General features: G+C 40.9%; 1 protein-coding gene across 3 annotated transcripts in view; it reads right to left on the bottom strand.

Annotated features, from left to right (window-relative positions):
• Positions 1-260: 260 nt before the first annotated feature.
• OSBPL3 (oxysterol binding protein like 3) overlaps positions 261-22,616 on the bottom strand; it is a 194,276-nt gene continuing 171,920 nt past the window's right edge. For all 3 annotated transcript variants that reach the window (XM_065938633.1, XM_065938632.1, XM_065938635.1), the window contains 7 exons: positions 21,383-21,446; positions 18,187-18,265; positions 16,426-16,570; positions 13,268-13,412; positions 9,195-9,321; positions 7,433-7,555; positions 261-1,418 (listed from right to left, as the gene is read on the bottom strand). In XM_065938633.1, coding sequence (XP_065794705.1) covers positions 1,322-1,418; positions 7,433-7,555; positions 9,195-9,321; positions 13,268-13,412; positions 16,426-16,570; positions 18,187-18,265; positions 21,383-21,446 — 780 coding nt within the window. In that variant the 3' untranslated portion in view covers positions 261-1,321. The remainder of the gene's footprint in view (positions 1,419-7,432; positions 7,556-9,194; positions 9,322-13,267; positions 13,413-16,425; positions 16,571-18,186; positions 18,266-21,382; positions 21,447-22,616) is intronic.

Raw genomic sequence — 22,616 nt, 5'->3', positions numbered from 1 at the left:
CTTTAGAGGAAAATGCTTAAAATTCAAGCTTTGGTTTTAAAGTAATATGGGCAGAAATTGGAACTGCTTTGATCACAGAATTCAACTACTGCACATATTCTATTATTGTAATTGGCAATAACACATTTAAAAAGGCAAAGTTTCTCTTGGTAGTTATAATCTGTATCATTCAAGACTGCTGCAAAACTCACAAATGAGTGATATGAGTTAAGAAGAAAGTGTAAAGCTTTATCAGAACACAGCACAAAGGAAGAACTCAATTCTCTACATTTTTCCATAAGGCAGATGGTCAAACTTTTTAATACAAGATCTAAAATACATTGCTTATTAAGAGGTAGAAAGTACCAAAACAGTATTTAAGGAAAATGTGTTGAGTTACTTAAAACAATCCGCTACTTTATTAAACTTCTGGAAAGTCAAACTGCCATGTGGAATGCCCTGTGTATTTTAACACTAAATTGGGTCATTTCACACTCAACAGAGATGTGGGCAAATAGTGGGGGAGGTTGGGATGGAGTAGGGAGAGAAAACAGTTTTTTTAACTTGTAATGAATTTAAGGAGAAATTTCCTACTGTCTGCCTGGAACCTCATTATGACAATTAATAAACAGGGATTTCTCAAATTATCAACACTTTCTCTGTATGATTTTGCACATAGGCAATGAAACTAGAGGGAGAGATGACTTCAGATGTTTCCTTTTTCGAGAAGGTACCACACCCATCTTATAAAAAATCTTATAAAAAAAACATACATCTCACTAATCTTATTCCATTCTCTCCAGTCACTGAAATGCAAATACGAGTATTCTTCAGGCTCCAGCATCAGCAGAATTGTTCTGTGTGAGCAATTCGAAAGCTGTCTGAGGCAAAAATATACCTGAGCTACCAAAATAAACCTGGGTAGCTTATGCATGGGTGAGTAACCCTAGGTATTCTTTTTTCTTAATGCACCTGGGAGAGATGGGTTTTCTTTCCAACCTATTTTATAAGGCATAAATTTAATTAGAATTTTCCTAACCTTTGGAAAATTAGTGTTAAAGTTTCTTTTTTTACCCACACATTAACATTCAATCTTTTATTTTTATTAAATAGTTTATATATAAAAAGAAATATCAAGGTGTTCTACATTCATATAAACAATCATGATAACATTTGAAATTGTAAAGAAACCTACTGAAGAAAATATATACTTAAATACTTACAATGCTAAGCTAAGAAGCACAAGTGATCATTCTAGATAATATTGTTTAAACAGACACAAGATGGTGGCTTCAGAAAGCAAACGCAGGAGAAGCACAAAGATGTCTTGTTCTTTCCTCTTTCACCACAAGACAGGATGGTCCAGTTTGGAAAAACCAAAATCTTTCCTAAGTTCCAAATAGGTGCCGTTGCTCACCCAAGAGTCATCAATGGATTTCCTGTGGAAGTGAAAGAATTTGCTGAAGGCTCTTGACGAGATCGTCAGTCTCTATTTCCCTTTTCAGTTCCTCTCCGCCCTGTCCGGCCCTCCACCCCTCCCCCGCTGCTGCCCGTCCATTATCATTGCATCTGCACGCCCTGTCCCTATGGCCCAGAACTGGACTGCCTAGCTACTTCTGACTTTGGCTTCTTGAACTTAGAGGCTGTGAGAAATGGTACTTCTGAGACAAACAGGAGAGGGAAGACTCTGTGGTACAGAAAACATGGCTGAGATGACAGCCACCACCTTGAGTGTGACTATGTGAATGCTGCAAATCAATCAGGCTGTTCAAATCAAGTAATAAATTAACAGTAAAAAGAAAAGGAATTGGAAGTCATCACAGTCTAGAGTTAACAGCCTTGGTTCACTATCTGACTAGATGTTCAGTTCAGTTCAATCACTCAATTGTGTCCAACCCTTTGCAACCCCATGGGCTGCAGCACACCAGGCCTCCCTGTCCATCACAAACTCTCAGAGTTTGCTCAAACTCATGTCCATACAGTCAGTGATGCCATCCAACCATCTCATCCTCTGTCGTCCCCTTCTCCTCCTGCCTTCAATCCTTCCCCAGCATCAGGGTCTCTTCTAATGAGGCAGTTCTTCACATTAGGTGGCCAAAATATTGGAGCTTCAGCTTCAGTCCTTCCAATGAATATTCAGGACTGATTTCCTTTAGGATGGACTGGTTGGATCTCCTTGCAGTCCAAGCGACTCTCAAGAGTCTTCCCCAACACCACAGTTCAAATTCGTCACAGAATCAATTCTTTGGTGCTCAGCTTTCTTTATAGTCCAACTCTCACATCCATACATGACCACTGGAAAAACCATAGCTTTGACGAGGAGGACCTTTGTTGACAAAGTAATGTCTCTGCTTTTTAACATGCTGTCTAGATTTGTCATAACTTTTCTTCCAAGGAGTAAGCATCTTTTAATTTCATGGCTGCAGTCACCATCTGCAGTGATTTTGGAGCCCCCCCAAAATAAAGTCTGTCACTGTTTCCACTGTTTCCCCATCTATTTGCCATGAAGTGATGGGACCAGATGCCATGATCTTAGTTTTCTGAATGTTGACCTTTAAGCCAACTTTTTAACTCTCCTTTTTCACTTTCATCAAGAGGTTCTTTAGTTCTTCACTTTCTGCCATAAGGGTGGTGTCATCTGCATATCTGAGGTTATTGATATTTCTCTCGGCAATCTTGATTCCAGCTTGTGCTTCATCCAGCCCAGTGTTTCGCATGATGTACTCTGCATATAAGTTAAATAAGCAGGGTGACAATAAGCAGGGTGATAATATACAGCCTTGACCTACTCCTTTCCCAATTTGGAACCAGTCTGTTGTCCCATGCCCAGTTCTAACCTGCGTACAGATTTCCCAGGAGGGAGGTAAGGTGGTCTGGTATTCCCATCTCTTTAAGAACTTTCCACAGTTTGTTGTGATCCACATAGTTAAAGGCTTTGGGATAGTCAACAAAGCATAAGTAGATGTTTTTCTGGAATTCTCTTGCTTTTTCAATGACCCAACAGATGATGGCAATTTGATCTCTGGTTCCTCTGCCTTTTCTAAATCCAGCTTGAGCATCTGGAAGTTCTTGGTTCACATACTGCTAAAGCCTGGCTTGGAGAATTTTGAGAATTACTTTGCTAGCGTGTGAGATGAATGCAATTGTATGGTAATTTGAACATTCTTTGCCATTGCCTTTCTTTGGGATTGGAGTGAAAACTGACTTTTTTCAGTCAGTCCTGTGGCCACTGCTGAGTTTTCCATTTTGGCTGGCATATTGACTGCAGCGCTTTCACAGCATCATCTTTTAGGATTTGAAATAGCTCAACTGGAATTCCATCACCTCCACTAGTTTTGTTCATAGTGATGCTTTCTAAGGCCCATTTGACTTCTCACTCCAGGATGTCTGGCTCTAAGTGAGTGATCACACCATCATGGTTATCTGAGTCATGAAGATCTTTTTTTGTATATGTCTTCTGAGTATTGTTGCCACCTCTTCTTAATATCTTCTGCTTCTGTTAGGTCCATACTGTTTTTGTCCTTTATTGGGCCCATCTTTGCTTAAAATGTTCCCTTGGTATCTCTAATTTTCTTGAAGAGATTTCTAGTCTTTTCCACTCTACTGTTTTCTTTGCACTGATTTCTTCTATTTCTTTGCACTGATCACTGTGGAAGGCTTTCTTATCTCTTCTTGCTACTCTTTGGAGCTCTGCATGCAGATGAGTATATATTTCCTTTTCTCCTTTGCCTTTTGCTTCTCTTTTTTTCTCAGCTATTTGTAAGGCCTCCTCAGACAACCATTTTGCCTTTTTTGTATTTCTTTTTCTTGAGGATGGTCCTGATCACTGCCTCCTGTACAATGTCACAAACCTCTGCCCAGAGTTCTTTAGACACTCTCTCAAATCTAATTTCTTTGACTCTATTTGTCACTTCCACTGTATAATCATATAATACTAGATATTACATAGACCCAAGTTCAAAAGGTTCAAGAGAGTGGAGAGCTGAATTTTTCCATCCTACTCCCAGCCTCCCGGTTCTCCTCAGAGACAATAATCTTAGCAGCTTCACTTTTTCAGAGAAATTCCATGAGTGTGAGCTTGCATGCATGGACATGCATGCTCCACTCCTCTCCTTTTTTTCATACAATGGTAGCCCTGGATGGAGTCCTACCCCTTAAATTTTTGCATAACATATATAGTTGTAATCCTTTTCCATTGTCAAAATAAGGTCAGTAAACTATAGCTTAAGGGCCAAATCCAGCAGTTGGCTTTCTCTGTAATTCCATTTAATTGAAACATACCAGGCCTGCTCATTCAAGTATTGACTATTTGCTGCTTTGGCATTGCACAGCAGGGTTGAGTCATCACTACTGAGACCTCACACCCTGCAAAGGTAATAGTCCCCATTTGTCCTCTGCAGGGAAAGTTTGGTTTCTCTGGCAAAAAAGAAATTTCTCATTTCCTTTTTAAACAGTTGCATGATATTCCATTGTGGGAATGGACCACAATTTAACAGGTACTTGACTGGTGGACACTGTGTTGTCAACCTCTAGCTATTATAAACAAAAGAGATGTTATTTTGTATGTGTGTGAGATTTATTATATTAAAAATTCCTGTAAGTTAAAACATCTGGGTCAAAGAGTATGTATGCTTGTAATGTTGACGGATACTGTCACACGTTTTAGAAAAAGTGAGGAGTGCGTATTTATCCACATTCTCAGGAACATAGTTTTTTTTTTAAACTTTTTATTTTGTATTGGGGTATAGCCAATTAACAATGTTGTGATAGTTTCAGGTGGACAGCAAACGGATTCAGCTGACTGAGTCTATTATACATGTATAATGGAGCCATATACATGCATTCATTTTCTCTCAAACTCCCCTCCCATCCAGGAGGCCACAAAACATTGAGCAGAGTTCCCTGCGTTATACAGCAGGTCCTTACCGGTTATCCATTTTAAATAAAGCAGTGTATACATGTCGATCCCAAACTCCCTAACTATCTCTTTCCCTCAGTCTTATCACGGCAACCATAAGAGGAACATGGATTTTTATCATAATTGTTTCCCTGTTCCAATAAAGGGATGTGTTTAAAATAAGTCAATCTGCATATCAGATACTTTTCTTTGAAACAAAGATGACTAATGCTGCCAGAGCTATAGTTTCCACTTGGAATTCCATTGATTCTTTGGCGACTCCTTAGTGTCAACAGAAACATCTAAGTCCCCATGTTCCTCCTCTGTGTCATCTCTGCCAGCTTCTAATTGGAACAGTTCCAGGACTGCTACTGCTGGACCATTCCCACCTTTTCTCACATTTTCACCTGCCACACCCAATACTCTGATAATTTTATAGACAATCAAAAAGAAAGAGAGCTACCACTGTGTTCAGTCCTTCTCTATTCCAGACAGAAGTCTTAAATGGTTGAAGCGACAGCCTAGATAACATTTTATATTTTGCATTTAAATGTTAGTTCATTTCCCATAGAACTCCACAGACTTTAATGAAGATTTTTCAGGTTTTCCTATCAGGTCAAGTTGATCAATCTCCTTATCTAGTTCTTGAGACAGTTTGGTTACCCACAATACTTAATGATCCTAAAAATACTGTAACAAACCTCTTTAACAAATATTAGTAAAATCAATTGATCAGTCTGTTAGTCTATCCATTTACCTATCCATTGCCTTTCTGAAAAAAATAATTTAAGGAAACTTACTCATTAAATGTTTAAATGAATTATTTAACATTAATAATCCTATGATATTTAACATTATCATAGGATATTTAACATTAATAATCCTATGATTACTCCAGGATAAAACTCTACTGTACTGATCTTAAATCACTCATATCCTGAGTGTGTGATCAAAATCCACACCAACTTGAGGGGAAAGAGTATTATACTTGGGGGATAAAACATAACTTGCTGCTATTTTCCTGTTTTGGAGATATATTATTTTATTGCTGCAGCTGATAGATTAGTTGCTAAATCCTCCTCACAGTGTTTCTGTTGCCCATTAGAAAATCATAACAACAAAAAAATTCCTGCAAACAACAACAAAATCCTGAAAACAAGACTGGGGGTAATAGGCAGGGCAGGAAATGGCTGCTTTGCCATATGTGCTTGTTTTAATGTTGATATTTAAATAAATGAACAAATCAAAACACCCCAGAACCACATTGAGTCCTGGTCTGTAGTCAGGCCCCTGTCTGGGACAGTCCACTGGGTCCTTCCACAGATCACGATGTCCCCCGGTCCTTCACCTCTTCTCAGGTAAAATAAAAGAGGAGGTGAAGGGTGGACCACCTTGGATGTCCCTTCTAAACTTTCAGCCTATTTGTAATAAGAGCCTTCTAGCCAGTTATTCGGAGAAGGCAATGGCACCCCACTCCAGTACTCTTGCCTGAAAAATCCCATGGACGGAGGAGCCTGGTAGGCTGCAGTCCATGGGGTCGCTAAGAGTCGGGCACGACTGAGCGACTTCACTTTCACTTTTCATGCATTGGAGAAAGAAATGGCAACCCACTCCAGTGTTCATGCCTGGAGAATTCCAGGGACGGGGGAGCCTGGTGGGCTGCCATCTATGGGGTCGCACAGCGTTGGAGACAACTGAAGCGACTTAGCAGCAGCAGCAGCCAGTTTTTTTAAAATGATAGTAAATATTCCAAATCTAAGCCCCAGTATATTGGGACTTCTGCAATTCAAGAATTAGTACTTGGGATTTCTAGTTTGAAGATGGTTAATTATCTCCGTCACTGTATAGAATATACTTCTGAGAAAGTGAAAGTCGCTCAGTCGTGTCTGAATCTTTGCAACCCCAAGGATTATACAGTCGATGGACTTCTCTAGGCCAGAATACTTGAGTGGATAGCTGTTCCTTCTCCAGGGGATCTTTCCAACCCAGGGATCAAACCCAGATTTCCCTCATTGCAGGCAGATTCTTTACCAGCCGAGCCACAAGGGAAGCCTAAGAATACTGGAGTGGGTAGCCTATCCCTTCTCCAGGGGATCTTCCCGACCCAGGAAATTGAACTGGGATCTCCTGCATTGCAGGTGGATTCTTTACGAACTGAGCAAGCAGGGAAGCCCTATACTCATGAGAGGGGTTGCAGAGAAACCAATCTTAGACCCAGCCTGAACAAACTGGCCTGGTACTGGGAGCTGGGTTTGGTTGGTCTCTTTGCTTCTCCCATAAACTCTTACGAAGCACCTCTCTGCGAAGTCCTGTGGGCGGTGCTGAGAGGCACAGGAGAGAGCAAGGGAAGCCGAGAGAGAGGACGACTGCGGGGGAGGCAGTGTCCACACACGGTCCGGCCCTTACAAAGGAGAGGCGTCACCACTGTGAAGCAGGAAAAGTGCTGAGAGCACTCTCATGCGGTGGGGACACCCCATCCACTCTCCTCACTCCAGAAGCGACAGGTGTCGCCAGTACCTGCCAACCATGACCCATAGGACCCCACCACTCACACACCTGAAAAACCTCGGCTGGTGCTCCACCTTATTTTCTTCTAAGACCCGCCGCCTTTCTCTCTGCAGCTGTTCAATCCTCTGCTTTTGTATTTCAGCTTCTTCTAAGTTCCCTTCTTCTAGAAACCTGAGACATTAAGGGAAAAGATGAAGGAATACAAACGCCAAGGAAACGGAACCATCATTACTACCAGGACTGCACAAGTGCAGACCGCATATTCAGAATACCCTCCTATACAAAGAGGACAGCTCCCCAACCCTTAAACATCACTTGGAAGTAGTGAGGAATGACACTGTGTTATGAACTGGTGATAGACAGGGTTCAAAAATTATATCTATAAAAAGGAATTTGGTGCAAAATTTCCCTCTCATTCCTGTCTTTAATTCTACCTGTTTCCTTCCTACCCCACCCACCATGGATAACCCACCGTGACTAGTCTCTTGTGCATCCTTCTAGAGATTTCTTATTCATATATAAACAAACATTAACATATATTCTCACCTCCCTTTTAGAACATAAATGGAAGCAGGCTACACATACTCTGCATACTTTCTTGGTTTGGTTTTTCTTGCTTTGTTTTACTTACCAATATATCTTGGAGCTCTTTCTTGGTAGTACATAGATTTCTTCATTTTTTAATAGATATATAATATTCAGTTATGTGGGTATACCTGAATTTATTTAAACAATTCTCCACTGATAGATATTTGAGGTGGTCTCAGTCTTTTTTATGTTACAATCAATGCTGCAGTGAAGGAATGTGTACAATTGCCATTTTGCACATGTGCTGGTTTATCTATAAGGAGATGATTCTAGAATTGGAATTGCTGGGTAAAAAGGTGAGTTTGCAACATGTCTATTACTAACTACCCTTTACAGGGATTCCAGCAATTTATATTCCCACCAGCAGTGGTATTGGAATGCCTCTTCCCTGTACCCTCAGAGTGCATCAAACCTCTGAGTCTTTGCCATCTGATGGGTAAAGAAATGGTATAACAGCATGGTTTTTAAATTTTTGCATTTCTCTGAGCAAGACTGAGCATCATTTCATATAGTTAGGAGATATCTGCACTTCCTAGTTTGTGAACTGTTCATTTTCCTATGTCTATTTTTATTTTTATTTTCCAAATGGCTTGATCTTGATTTCGAGAACCAATTCATGAAGTAAACTGCTCAGTCAAAAATCTGTTGATTCTGGGTATACATTTTATTTATTTTACCATGAAGAAGGGTGTTGGGTTTTTTAAAATAAAGTGAAATTTTATCTTTTATTTTTTTCCCCCTTGGTTTTGAGTCTTAAAGAGACAGGCCTCAGGGGAGACATTATGCTTTCCATTTAACAGAAAGGTTAAAAGACTGAGCATACGTCACACAGCTTGTCAGCCTCAAACCTGGGATCAGAAGTTAGATTTCAATGCACCAAAATAGTTTAAATTCAAGGGCCAAGGAACTGAATGCTTTTATTCTTTCAAGTACAGAGTAAGTGTATTTTTTATTACTACATGTGATAAAATGCTTTTAAAAAAACTTTAAAAAATATATTTAAATAGAAATGGGAATCTACTGGTGAATAAAGGTCATGCCACACACTGCTTTAAGCTGGGCTGTTCCTTCCACAAGGTTGCATATAGTCCCCCTAGACTTCTACTCTTGATGACAGAATTTGTCTCTTTTAGGCTCCATTGGTGGCCTAGAAGATGTTACTAAGCCTTTTTATAAAGAGTTTCACATCTCTGGAGGATAAAGACCTGAAAAATATCCTTACCTTTGATCTGGTCTGAATCGAGTGTCGGTAGGTGGTAATAAAGACTTTAACAATGGATCCATTTCATTTAATTCTAGTGCAAACTGTGTGAAGCCATAATATTGCTCATAGCCTTTTGGCATGGGATCTAAAAGAAAGAGAGATCGTTCATCTCTAACTTGAATTGCATTCACATCACATCTTAATTCTTTCACCTTTTTCATCTCAGACCTGCTACAATTTTTCTCTCTCAGCTCTAAACTCTTTCTATTTCTATTAAAACATTCTGGCTTACAAAGAGGTTTTGAATTTTTCTCTGTAGATTTTGTTTTCTATAAGTTTCCTTCTGCCTACAAGGCTAAGACCTTCTTTGTGCAATCCAAATTTGTTAAATATCAAAATGTCTCTATAGAATTTTAAGTTATAAAAAGAATTTGTTACAAAAATAAGCATGCTGAAAAAAACTCCAGGTTCATTTTTACTAACAAGACTCTCACTCTAGAGAATCCATTTTTCATTTAAGAGATGTCAATTTCTTCTGAAACTGTCTAGTACCTAGAATAGTGTTGGACCCATAGCAAGGGGTTATACTTTACTTTCATCCCTGCTCCTCCTTTCCTCAATGTGGGGCCTCTCCAAATCTTACATATTTTAATTTTAAACCATCTCAGGAGAAGCCAGGAATAGAGATGGGATTATACCAGCAGAAAACACTGTCAGCTGGAACCAAAGGGGACAGAGAAAACGGGACTAAATGAAGCAAGGCTGTTGGACTATTGTTATTTTACAGATGGAAGCAGAGAGCTGCCCGGCTGCAAATATGCACCACCTTCAAACAAAGGGAGGAATGACTCTGAGGGTGATTCAGAGACATCAGGCTACCCCTCCCTCCATAGTCCCAGGGGGCAAGGCTGCTTCCTTTTCTCAAAGGGCTGGGCCACTATGCAGCCTCAACATGCCCAGTTGCCACTACCCAGAACCCTGGGGGTCTTGGGAGCTGGCCAGTGTCCCAGTGCGCCCAGAGGGTGGGGCATCAAGCCAAAGAGGAGGTTCCCCAGTCTTAAGACCTAATGGCATTTGCCATGCTAGGTCCTGGGCTAACTTAAAACCCATCACCGCTTTCTTCTTTCCTCTTTTCCCCTTTGGAATTGGAATGTCTATCCTATGCTCATCCTGTCACTGTATTTTGGAAGCACATTTTGGTTTCACAGGTTCACATCTGGAGAGGATGAATCACACCTCCAATCTCACCCATGCCTGATTTAGATGATATTTAGATGAGACTCTGGACGTTAGAGTTGATGCAGGAATGAGTTAAGACTTTTGGGGCTGTTGGGGTGGAAAACATACATTTTGCACGTAAGAAGGATATGATTTTGGGGGCCAGCATGTTAGATTCGATGTTTACGTTCTCTTAAAATTCATATGTTAAAATGCCACCTTTCAACATGGCTGTATTTGGAGATGAGGTATCTAAAGAATTGAAGAAGGTATAATGAGGTCAGAAGGGTGGGCCCTCACCTGCAGTCAGGCCACAAGGAAGACTCTGACCAGAATCCAAATTTGCCTATACCTAGCCTCCAGAACTGTGAGAAAATGAATTTCTGCTGTTTAAACCAGCCAGTCTGTGGTGTTTTGTTATAGCAGCCAAAGCAGATTAATGCAGTCATGCTGCCCTAATTTTAATTCCAGCTAAGAATCAAGCTAAATAGACCTAAATTTATGTCTTAGATAAATCAAATGTAGACTAATATAGTTTACTCCGAGCCTTAGCTCTAGTTGTCCATACATACAAATACAAATGCTTTCCATGAACTTTTCTGCAGACCCATTTTTTGAGGGTTCAGAAGTCCATTTTGTCTAATTCTAGTTCTCTGGATCCTAAGTATAAAAATGATAGCAAAGCTTCCTATTGTGCCTTCAAAAACGCATCCTAGTCTCCCAGTCACCAGAGTGGAGACAGTGTTTTTTTTTTTTTTCTTGCAGACAGGCCAGGGATGCTCACAACCATAAACAAAGATATAAGGTCAATAAATAACAAAAATAACAGCTCACACAGTGTTCTTTTGTCAAGGTACTACTTTAACACCTGGCCAGATGGTAACTCTCATCTGCAATACATTCTTTAAGCAAAGGAGAATGAGTGTTTCACTCATAAAATGTCATGTGTGCCTCTGAACCTTTGAAGCCAGGGAGGTGGCAAGTGGTGCCAATTCATTCTAGCTTCATGGCAACCTCTCTGATGGTGGAAGATGTGGATACTACCCATTGAAAGAGACATTGTCGGCTGCCCACTCTACAGTCATCTCCCTTTCTTGCTAATGACTGACTCATCTGTTCAGGTGTCCTTGTACTCTTTCTAGGGGATTAATCTAAGGTCATCGGAATCTCCCCTGCTGACCCAGTGGCACAGGATCAGTTAAGGGAAGAATCTGGTTCTACTTCAGGTTGACAAGTTACAAACATACATTTGGCGACTTCCCTGGTGGCACAGTGGATAAGAATCCGCCTGCCAACGCAGGGGACACAGTTTTGATTCCTGATCCCGGAAGATCCCACATGCCTCGGAGCAACTAAGCCCATGCCCCATAACTACTGAGACTGCTCTAGAGCCTACAAGCTACAACTACTGAAGCCTGCGTGCCCTAGAACCCATGCTCTGCAACAAGAGAAGCCACCATGATGAGAAGCTGGCACACCACAATGAAGAGTCCCCGCTTGCCACAACTACAGAAAGGCCACGCAAAGCAGCAAAGACCCAGCGCAGTCAAAAATAAATAAAACAGTAAATAAATAAATAATTTTTAAAAAAGAGCAGAGCCTTGCAGAAGACTCTGAATTCAGAAGAGGAAGATGGAGTGACAAGGACCACATTTGGCCTCCCACATAAACCACCACCAACAAAAAAGAGACAGACAAGACAGAAAGATACATTTGCTGGGGGATACTAGGAAATTCTTCATTCCTGAGAAGAAAAGAGTCACAGCAGAACAAAGCTCTTCCATCCTGACTTCTCCTCTGCTTAGGGAGCTGTCACATAAGAATATGATATTGAACTGAAACAATCATATTGCATCCAGGAGAAGAAATATAACTACCATATCGGGAGTGGCAGGTGGTGTTATTGGTAAAGAGCTCACCTGCCAATGCAGGAGACATAAGAGAGGCAGGTTCAATCCCTGGGTTGGGAAGATCCCCTGGAGAAGGACATGGCAACCCACTCCAGTATTCTTGCCCAGAGAATCCCAAGGACAGAGGAGCCTGGAGGGCTATGGTCCACAGGGTCATAAAGAGTCAGACACAACTGAATCGACTTAGCACGCACAATGTGTTCTCAATGATCTATGTTCTTGAGACAGGTAAGTTGCCTATGTAATAACCCTAGGGCCACCCCCTCCACACTTGTTGTTAAGTAGTAGTACATATCCTAATGGCTTAAGCCACTATTAGAATGGCTTTCCTTTTTAGATTTTCTTTTTATTTTGATCAGCCTAAAGCATCTTAAGGGTACTCTCTAAGAACAATGGTTTTAGAGTATAACCATGACTCGGGAAGATAGTTATCAGATGAAAAGATGGGCTAAACTCTTAAAATGTTTTAGGGGACATGTTATGAAGTTTTGGCTTCCTTACCCTTTCTCCTCCCATCTCCTTAATGCACTTAGCATCTTTCTAGAATTACAGGAGAGATTAGAGTGGCTTATGGTATTGGGAGCCCCTAACTCCTGTAGGTCATTCTGCTTTTCCAGTAAGGTTTCCCTATCTCTAGAATGACTTCTTGTACTTCACTAATATTGTTTCTTGTGTGCCCGGTATAGACAAAGGAATGATGTGCGACCACCGATAAGCAATGGCTTTGTTCTGGGATTAAGAACCCAGGGCTTTACCAGCCCAACAGAGGTATTGTTGATAAGCATGAGGATGAGTCTGAGATATAACTAGGTGAATGACAGAAGAGCCAGTAGCTCTAGCATAGTTCAAAGAGAGGCCGGATATACTGAACGGGATGCTAAGGTCCACCCGCGGGGGGGGGCGGGGGGGGGCGGTTCTGGCCACGCCCTCCCTTGGCTCCGCCCAGCGACCCCAGATACTAACTTGCTCTCCAGATGCAAGCGGATGAGGAGGAGCCGCCGCAGTAGATGCTCTCGTGCCATTTCCCAAAGAGCCGATGTACTGCTTTTCCACTTTGGTCAAACACTGTACCTTCAATCTCATGGGCATTAGTGCTCCAGTACTTTGCCTAGTAGTAAAAAGAGAGTCATCTGTTAGTGTTTTGGGGTCAATTTATGATGAATGTTAAGAGAAAAAAGGAAGAGGAAAGAAACCCGCAAGAATGATTCCATGCTGCATATGGTTTGTTGGTTCTGGCTTAAAAAAAAAAAAAAAATCATACTTTTAATTATTTAATAAAAATGAAAAGTTAGCCCTTTATTTATAGTTTGTAACTCAACCATCAACATTTGTGTAAGACATAACTTTCTATCTACCTTCACATCATGAACTGCAGGAAGGAAGGGCTCATCCATCAGGTGGGGGTTGAGCCTTAAGCCCCCTCCAGAACAGCTGTACCCCGCCTGTCACTGTGACTCTATTGCAATTTAAAAGAAATGTAACTCATATTACTTTTTCTCTCAAGGAACTAGACAATCCTTTGTAAACAACCATTTTTTTTTACCAAGTTTGTAAACAAATCAACTTTCAGTTTCTACTATTAATTTTTTTCCCCCCAAACCAGATCTGCTCATCTAACTTATAGGAACCTTATGCAATTCACATTCCCACTGAGTAGGTCCTGGACGGAGAACAACTCAGCTAGGCTCAGCCTTGTGGATTTTACACAAAAAGTACCACACTGCGGTCAGCAGAGGGAGCGCTAACTCCCTAGAGTTGAGTTTTTCAATTTTCCTTGCCTGCCCTAAAAATCTGCAAAAGACCAGAAGGCATTACTCCATAAATCAAAAAATTCTACTACTGTTTTCAGCCAAAACAGAACCCATATGTGGAAACCAATAAAATAGAGTGAAATTTCCAGGCCATATCTGGTAGACTGGCTTCCCCATTCCAAGTCCAGGGTAAAAATGGGAGGAAGGGCAGAGTATCGCAGTACCTCAGAGATTAATCAGAAATGTAACAGTGAGTTCTCCAGTCAAGTAGAAACGAAAGCAAACACTGTCCAGGCTCTTAAGTTTATTCTAAAGCAGAAGTCATATTTTCTCTGTAGAGATATTTGCCAGTAAGTCCAATTACTTACTGGGAAGCCACAGAAAGAGGCAGTCATGCTCCATATGTAACTGCTGCTTTCAGATTCTTTTTCAACACCAGAGGCACATCCAGTGTTCTAATTCTTTTCATCTCTCATGCTATGAAAATATGTTCCCTGGTCCTCAGTAGATGACAACCACATGGATGGTATAAATGGGAGTGAAGCACATTTCTTTGGGGAAATTTCTGAGAGCAGGGTAGCTTGCACCTGGATCGATCAATCAATCTATCTATTATCTGTCAATCTCCCAGGTATATATATCCCTTATTCAGACTTCCTTTGCTTCTTTTTGGAAAGACCTTAGATGAAGTGTTTAAGGCAGGGTCATCTTTGCATGCTGCATTTCTTCAGTCATGTCCAACTCTTTTCAACTCCATGGACTATAGCCTTCCAGGCTCCTCTATCCATGGGATTCTCCAGGCAAGAATACGGGAATGGGTTGCTATGTCCTCCTCCAGGGGATCTTCCCAACCCAGGGATGGAAACTGTGTCTCTTACATCTCCTTCATTGACAGGCTGGTTCTTTACCACCAGAGCCAGCTTATTTTATGCCAAATCACTACTAATTCTATCTACAACCCAGTTTGACCTACAGGATATAATAAAGACCCCAAGCCATCTCTCCACAATGCCCCCCAATTGCTGCAGGTGGTACAGAGAGGTACTGTGTGAAATTCCAGTTAGAACCTAATCTCTTGGCTTATGATTTTGACCTTAATTAGATGCAAATACTCCTTGAGGAGGGTCACCCTTTAAGGCTACTTGGTATATGTGAGATTTTTAGGGGCAAGAGGGAAATTCAGGAGGGAGAGAAGGTTGGGAAATGGGCTGTAATCAAGGCAGATGGAAAGTTGGATAGGTAAGCAGATGATTCCAGACTCTTTGACTGAGGAAAAGCTGTTCACTTATCCTTGAATGTGCACAAGACTCTGCTGTGTGCTAGGCAAAACTGCCAGGCGTCGGCCACAGCAGTGGGCAAGACAGATCAGGCTTCTGCTTTTCTGGAGTCAGGAAGAGCAAGGAGGGTCTGGGGAGCAGCAAATAAACAAGTAAAGCAACAGCAAGCAAGCTACCTGCAGGTGGTAATAAACACTCTGAAGAAAACAGGATATGAAAGAGGGTGACTAACAAGGCTGATGGAAGGATCTGGAGAGAGGACCCCAAGCAGAAGGAAGTGGAGAGAGAGAAAGGACAGTGCAGCTTGAGGACGGTGAGGAAGGAAGCGGATGAGGGGTGGCAGGAGTCGAGGTTGGAGAGGAAAGAGGGTGTGTGTGTGTGGGTGTGGGTGTGAGTGTGTGTGATGGGGGTGGGGGATGCAGACTCTACTGAGTCTCATGGGCCATTGTAAGGATGTAAGCTTTTGTTCTGAAAAGGATGGGAATTGTCAGAGGATTTTGGTCAAATATGATGTGACTTTCATTTTTTAAACTGTGCTAAAACATACATAATATTTACTGTTTCAACCATTTTTAAATGTAAAATTGAGTGGCACTATGTACATGCACAAAGTTGTGTAATGATTGCTTTGTATATCTCCAGAACTTTTCATCTTCCCAAACTGAAACTCTGTGCCCGTTAAATAATGACTCCCTATTCCTTCTTCCCAGTCCCCAGAAATCACCATCCTACTTTCTGTCTTTATGAATCTGGTGCTCCAGGTATCTCATTTAAATGGAATCAGTTTTGTCCTTTTGTGTCTGGCTTATTTCACTTAGCATAATGTCTCCCAGGCTCATCCATACTGTATCATGATGACTTATGTTTCAACGGGGTCCCTCTGGCTGACTCACTGGGGAGAGACCATAAAGGAGTAAAGAAAGGAAGGAGGCTGGGAGGGACTGTGACCCTGGTCCAGGTGAGAGGGGTAAGGCTGGGACCTGGGGGCCCTGGCACAAAAGTGAAGGTGAAAAATTCCCCAAGACACCCTGTGCCCGAAGCCCAGTTCTGCCAAGGCCTGTCTGGGGCCACAGCTCACAGGCACCGAGGTTACCTTTATAAAGTTCACTTTGCAGTGGCAGGAATCGTCATTCAGGTTCTTGATGACAATCTCTCCATAGTGCTCGATCCACCTCTGCCCGCTTAAGATGTTGTGGATGCAAGAGGTCACTTTGTTCCACTCAAAATGATCTCCAAAACTAAAGGGGGAAAAAGGGAAAGTTACAGCTCCCAGAGGAGTCAGCAGCAAATGCAAACAAGCATTTCAAAAACAAGTCCTGTAATGAATTCCTTATACCTTCATTTATAGAGCTAACACCAAGAAAGCCATGCTGGGTGGCCTAAGAGCCTTCACCTTCCTCCCCGTGGGTGAGATGGGGGGCAGCAGTCAGACCCTGGAGCTACAGAGGCTCCACTGGAAGTGGGGGCTCTCCTGAAACAACCCACTCCGTCCTTCGACAGAGGAGGAAACTGAACCAGGGGAGGTGTGTCTAAAGTCACCAAACTATGAAAGCAGAGTGACAAGGGGAGGGTGGAGAGGTTGTCCACAGTGTGCTCCGTCTCCACACACACACACACACACACACGCACACACACACACAGACACACACACACAGACACACACACACACACACACGTGCACACACACACACAGACACACACACACACACAGACACACACGCATATGTACACACAGGCAGACACGTGCACTATTTATTTATGTATATGCATGTGTGCGTACATATATGTAGGCACGTATGTATACAGGAAGACTTTGATCTATTGTAGCTTTTACAGGTTGAAGGTTTGGGGCAATTCTGTGTAGAGCAAGTCTATTAACAGCATTTTTCCAACACCATTTCCTCACTTCATATCTCTGAAGTATATAAAATGTAACTTTCATAAGCAATGGGAAGCCAAAAAAATTCATATTGTAATATTTACTTTATTGCAGTGGTCTAAAACCAAATCTGCAATGTCTCTGAGGTGTGCCTGTACACACACATACATATATATTTTATATATAAATCTTAAGATACAAATATCTTAAATCTTTTACAATGAGAAAGTATTCCATGTATGACTTACAGAATGAAATAATAATTATGAGGATAATGGTATTAAGACCAAACCAAACACTTCATGGCACATACTATGTGCCGAGTATTATCTTTTTTTAATTATTTTAATTGGAGGCTAATTACTTTAGAATATTGTGGTGGTTTTTGCCATACATTGACATGAATCATGTGACTATTTTAAGTGTTATTTCAAGTGGTTTCCATATCTGTTTAATCATCACAACAGTCTTATGAAGTAGATGGTTTATTATCCCTATTTCACAGATGAGGGAACTGGTGATCAGAAAGGTTAAGTACCTGCCCAAGGATCTGCAATTAGTAAGTAGCAATGTGAGCATATAAGTTCCAACTCCACAGACGTTAACCATTACCACTTTGCTTTATGAATAAGTATCAACAATCCCTGAAAGATCAAAGTCATGGCTTTCTTCAAACACATTTTTGACAGTGAGGCAGGACAACAATGTTAAAGAAAAATTATCATTCCTAATTGTGTTAGAAAGTAGAAATGAAAATTTTAAAAACTCTATTCAGGGAACTTTGGTGTCCAGGAAGCATTTCCATTAGAGAGAATAAAAATATGAGATTGTCAAAATGAGGAACATTTGAAGCTACTGTCAAACACATTAAAAGAAAAACCCACACACTCAGCACCATGGGGGATAATGGGCATCCTGTTTCCAAACCCTGACCCTAAATTCTATAAAGTTCCTTATCAGAGAAGGAGAACTTACACTGGCAGAGTCACATGGGTTGTGCCAATGGGAACGATTTCCATGGATTTGCCCCAGAATTTGTTTTTCCATCTCACATCTGAAATGAAATAATACTGAATATTACATATTTAGCAGGAGAGCTAGGTAGATCAAAGGTTTCTTAGGCTGGATAAATGATTAATCACAATATAGGATAATCTCTTCATAATAAAATTTATCATTATTCAATATAAATAGCAAATGAGTACCTGGAACAGAATTAGAGAAACTAAAACTACAAAGTATCACCGCCCCCCACCCCATGGAAGAACTCCCAGTATGAAAGGCATACAGAAGTGAAAAGAAGTAAGGCCCCCATGAGGGGCTGTCACTGAGTATGTTGAAATAAAGTGAAATGGAACCAGAGAAGAAGAATGACCACCATGCTTGGAGAAGAGGCTTGTCGGGCCTCTTAAGGCCCTGAAAGGGCAACTTAAACTGTGGTTTGGAAGAATAGATAGGAGTTCACCTGGCAGAGAAAAGGCTGTTTAAGGCAGAAGACATGAGAGATGTGAGAGAACAGGGTGTGGTTCTGTTCTGTGGGTCTCAGGTTGTTTAGAGAGAAGAGTAGAAATACAGCTTGAGTACAAAAAACAGCAGGCTTGATAAGCTTGGCTTCTTAAATCGCTGATTTGGGTGCACTGGGGGAAACAAGGTGTTTGTTCAGACGGAGAATCGATGTGATTAGATACAGGCTTTGCCAAGATAATTGGCAGCAATGTGGAAAACGGATCAAAAGCAGGTGAGATGAGAAGCGGGTGATCTGTATTTGCTCAGAGGATCAAGGAGGATGAAGTGAACCAGGACAGTGGTAGTGGATGCAGGGGAAGGGAGTGGTCCCAGAACCATTAAGGAAACAAAAAGAGAACTTGGTGACATGATTACATGCAGACTGTGACAGACAGGGAGAATTTGTGGATGATTCCACATTTCTACAGCATGCATGAGCGGTGGTGCCATCAGGAGATGGGGAATAGAAAAAGAAGAGCAGAGACGGATGACCCCTCTGGCTGCTAGGTGACAATGCACAGGCCACAGGGGAGCAAAGGTGAATGCACAGAGGCCAGCAGCGGGGCAAGGCCTGGTCTAGGAGAGAGGTGGGCTGGACCAGGGCGGCCCTGAGCACAGACAGCAGGATTCTGCTTATGTGACGGGTCCAGAACAGGCATACCTACAGGGACAGAAAGATCAGTGGTTGCATCAGGATGGAAGAGGTTGACAGAAATTGGAAGGTAGGGGGACAGCGGCAGGAGGGTGCGGTGGTGGGGAGCCATTACAAGGTGGGTACTGGCTGAAGAAGTTTCTTTCTGGAGTGATGAAAGTGTCCCAAAGTTCCTGTGGTGATGATTGGACAACTATGCGAGCATACTAAAAACCACTGATTCGTACCTGTAATTAGGTGAGTTGTCCAGTATACATCTCAGCAAGTTGTTACCCCCCAAAAGATAATTGGTTGTTTAAAGCAAAGTAGTAATAATGTATGACAGGGTTTATAACATATATACGTAAGATGTTTGTCCACAATAGGAAAGGTTGGGGAAGGGGTAATAGAAGGACACTTTTTAAAGTTTCTTTTGCTATAGGTTAAGTGGCAAATTAACACCTGAAAAGAGACTGTGATATGTTAAAGGTATATGAATCCTAAAGCAACAACTAAAAAAATGGAACAAAGACATATAGCTAATAAAGCAACAAAAAATATACAATGGAATCACATATAACAATACAAAAGAAGGTAAAAAAAAAAGAGAGAGACAGAGAGAAAAGAGGGAACAAAAAAATGGTGCGACAGGCAGAAAACAAACAAGAGACCAGATCTAAACCCAACTATGTCGATAATCACAAGATCCCCTGGAGGAGGGCATGGCAAACCACTCCAGTATTCTTGCCTGGACAATCCCATGGACAGAAGAGCCTAGTGGGTTATAGTCCATGGGGTCACAAAGAGCCGGACACGACTGAAGTGACCTAGCATGCACGCACGCATGCACATGTCAATAATCATAATAAATGTAAATGGTCTAAACAATCTAATTAAGAGGTAGAAAAATGTCAAAATGGATTTTTTTTTTTAATAAACAAGATTTGGCAGTCATGGACTTATGGAGAGGTGGAATTGCCCAGGAAGAAGCTGATGAGCGAAAGGAGCTGAAGAGAAAACTGTGATTGATGTAAGGAGCACACAGAAAGTGCCTGGAGAAGACCCCTCCCATTAAATAACATATAACTAAAGTAATAATAACAATAAAGTCCTTACAAGGTCAATGACACTGCAATTAGGAGGTCAGAGACATTATGGGAAACTTTTCCCAAAGTATTTTAATGAAAAAGAAGTCTCCAGTCAAGCTTCATTCTAAATTTTAGTAGCAAAGATTCAAAAAGGAAACCATGGTACTTGTAATCTAAACTAGCAATACTGCCTCCAGAGAGAGAAACTGGATGGTTGGGAACTGGGATAGGGGAGGGAAATTTTCCACAAAATACTCTTATCTTTTAAATTTTATAGATACATTAAAAAAAAAATAAAGGCCATGTGGCAAATCAGGTGTTAACCAGTTAGAATAATCTTTAAAAAAACTGACATGTGCTCATGGTTCAAAACACTGGGATGCTCAAATTTTCTTTTTATAGCACACTCTGACTATGGAATAAATAAGTTAACAAAATTAATTAATCCATTTAGGAAATACTAGCGGCAATATTTTGTCTTCAGAGCAACCATCCCTCCCCAAATTAAAAACATAATAAACTGAACAGAGGAATAACTACCCCCAAACTGAAAAGAAAATTGGCAGTGTAAAATTTCAGAAATAAAATTTAAAGTTTTCAAAAGCAAAAGAACTCTCTGCAGTCTAAAGTCTAATAACTGTAAATATTTAATGTCTCTTGAAATACACGAGGCATTTCAAATGGATGCAGAATATGATACAGGGAAAAGTTACAGGAATAAACAATGGTAAAGGGCCAGACAAAGAGAATTTTTAAAGAAGGAGACAATCAAATTATCCTCCGGAAACTTTAATTATGAAGTCAACAAATGGCAGTTATTGTTCAGTGATGAGAGGCAGAAACATCAAATGGTACAGATTGTTCCAGCGAGATCCAAGTTCAGGGCCCACTTAATGAGCATTTACAGTAAATGATAGTGTTACACAAAATGATAGAGGCACATTACCTTGCCAGAAAACAAAATTTGCAGACTCAGCGTGACATGCAGAGATAGGAGGATGGTGGCTGACCTGATGGAAATAAAGGTGAAAAAAAAAAAAAATTAACTTTTGTGTCTCGTAAAATCCTTTCTTTCTCCCTTGCATTGAGATGTAACACAACTGCAGTGTCTAACTGAATGGAAGCTTGTTAAGTTTCCCTTCAACAAATCTGTCCTCAAGAGGGAGCTCCTGACACAGCTCTGTCTTGTCAGGAAAAAGCCTCCGGAAACCTGGGGAAAAAGCAGCCAAGTGGTGAGTGATGAGGGTGGAAATAAGCTTTGAAAGATGTGAAAACAAAGGCAGAGACACAGGGCTGCCCACTTACAAATCAGCTAACCTGACATTAGCTTCCAAGGTCAAAATCAATGCTATTCTGAAAGTACCTGCAAATGTTTTAATTAAGATGTCAAATAGTACATATTTTAAATGTTAAGTATTTCTAAGCAACACAAAAAAACTCTTTGGTTCAGCAGATTTTAATCTGCTGAGCCCACTCAGTGGCTCAACAGTGCAAGGTATCTTTTTGAAAACTTTGCATCACAATGTCCAGCTACTTTTTTAGGTCACTGACAAGAAGACCAATCAACTGCTGAGAAAAAGGTTTTGTTCATTTTTTGTTCATAAAAATATCTTGAGTAAATATGCAATTACATTACAGAAAAGAGAGTCCTCTGTAACAGGGACTATAGATCATTTCCCTGCCTTTTGTCATTGGGGTCATTAACTTCTGTTCTAGTCACTAATGAAGAAGCTAAAGAGAAAATGACTCCTCAGTTAGATTTCCTCATTATCTCTCACTAACATTCAAGGCACAGGAGCAGTACATGTGCTACTATCATGATAGTACTATCATGCAGTACTAGTAAATGAGTAATAAGCCTGGCATGCTTGCTTGGGATTGCAGAGTTGGACACAACTCAGCAACTAAATAGCTACAATAAAAGAGTAACGCTGCTAGTGATGTTTCCAGAAATTTCTATGACATAGCTGGTTCTTAGCAAACATTATCTTACATTTAGGACATTTACACATGAGAAAACCGAAACCAGAAAGATTATCTAACAATAGCATTGCCCAAACACACCGAGAGGAGTGGAAGTAAAACTCAGCATTTTTAGCTTGCAGGTGGCTTTCAAAGTTTCCAAAAAAAAAAGTCCTTTAAGTAGACACACCCTGTTTTCAAACATATCAAGAACTCAG

Source organism: Muntiacus reevesi, chromosome 6, assembly GCF_963930625.1.
Source record: "Muntiacus reevesi chromosome 6, mMunRee1.1, whole genome shotgun sequence".
In the NCBI taxonomy this organism is placed as follows: domain Eukaryota; kingdom Metazoa; phylum Chordata; class Mammalia; order Artiodactyla; family Cervidae; genus Muntiacus; species Muntiacus reevesi.
The sequence above is the reverse complement of the archived record's forward strand: the minus strand, read 5'-3'. Positions and strand labels throughout refer to the sequence as shown.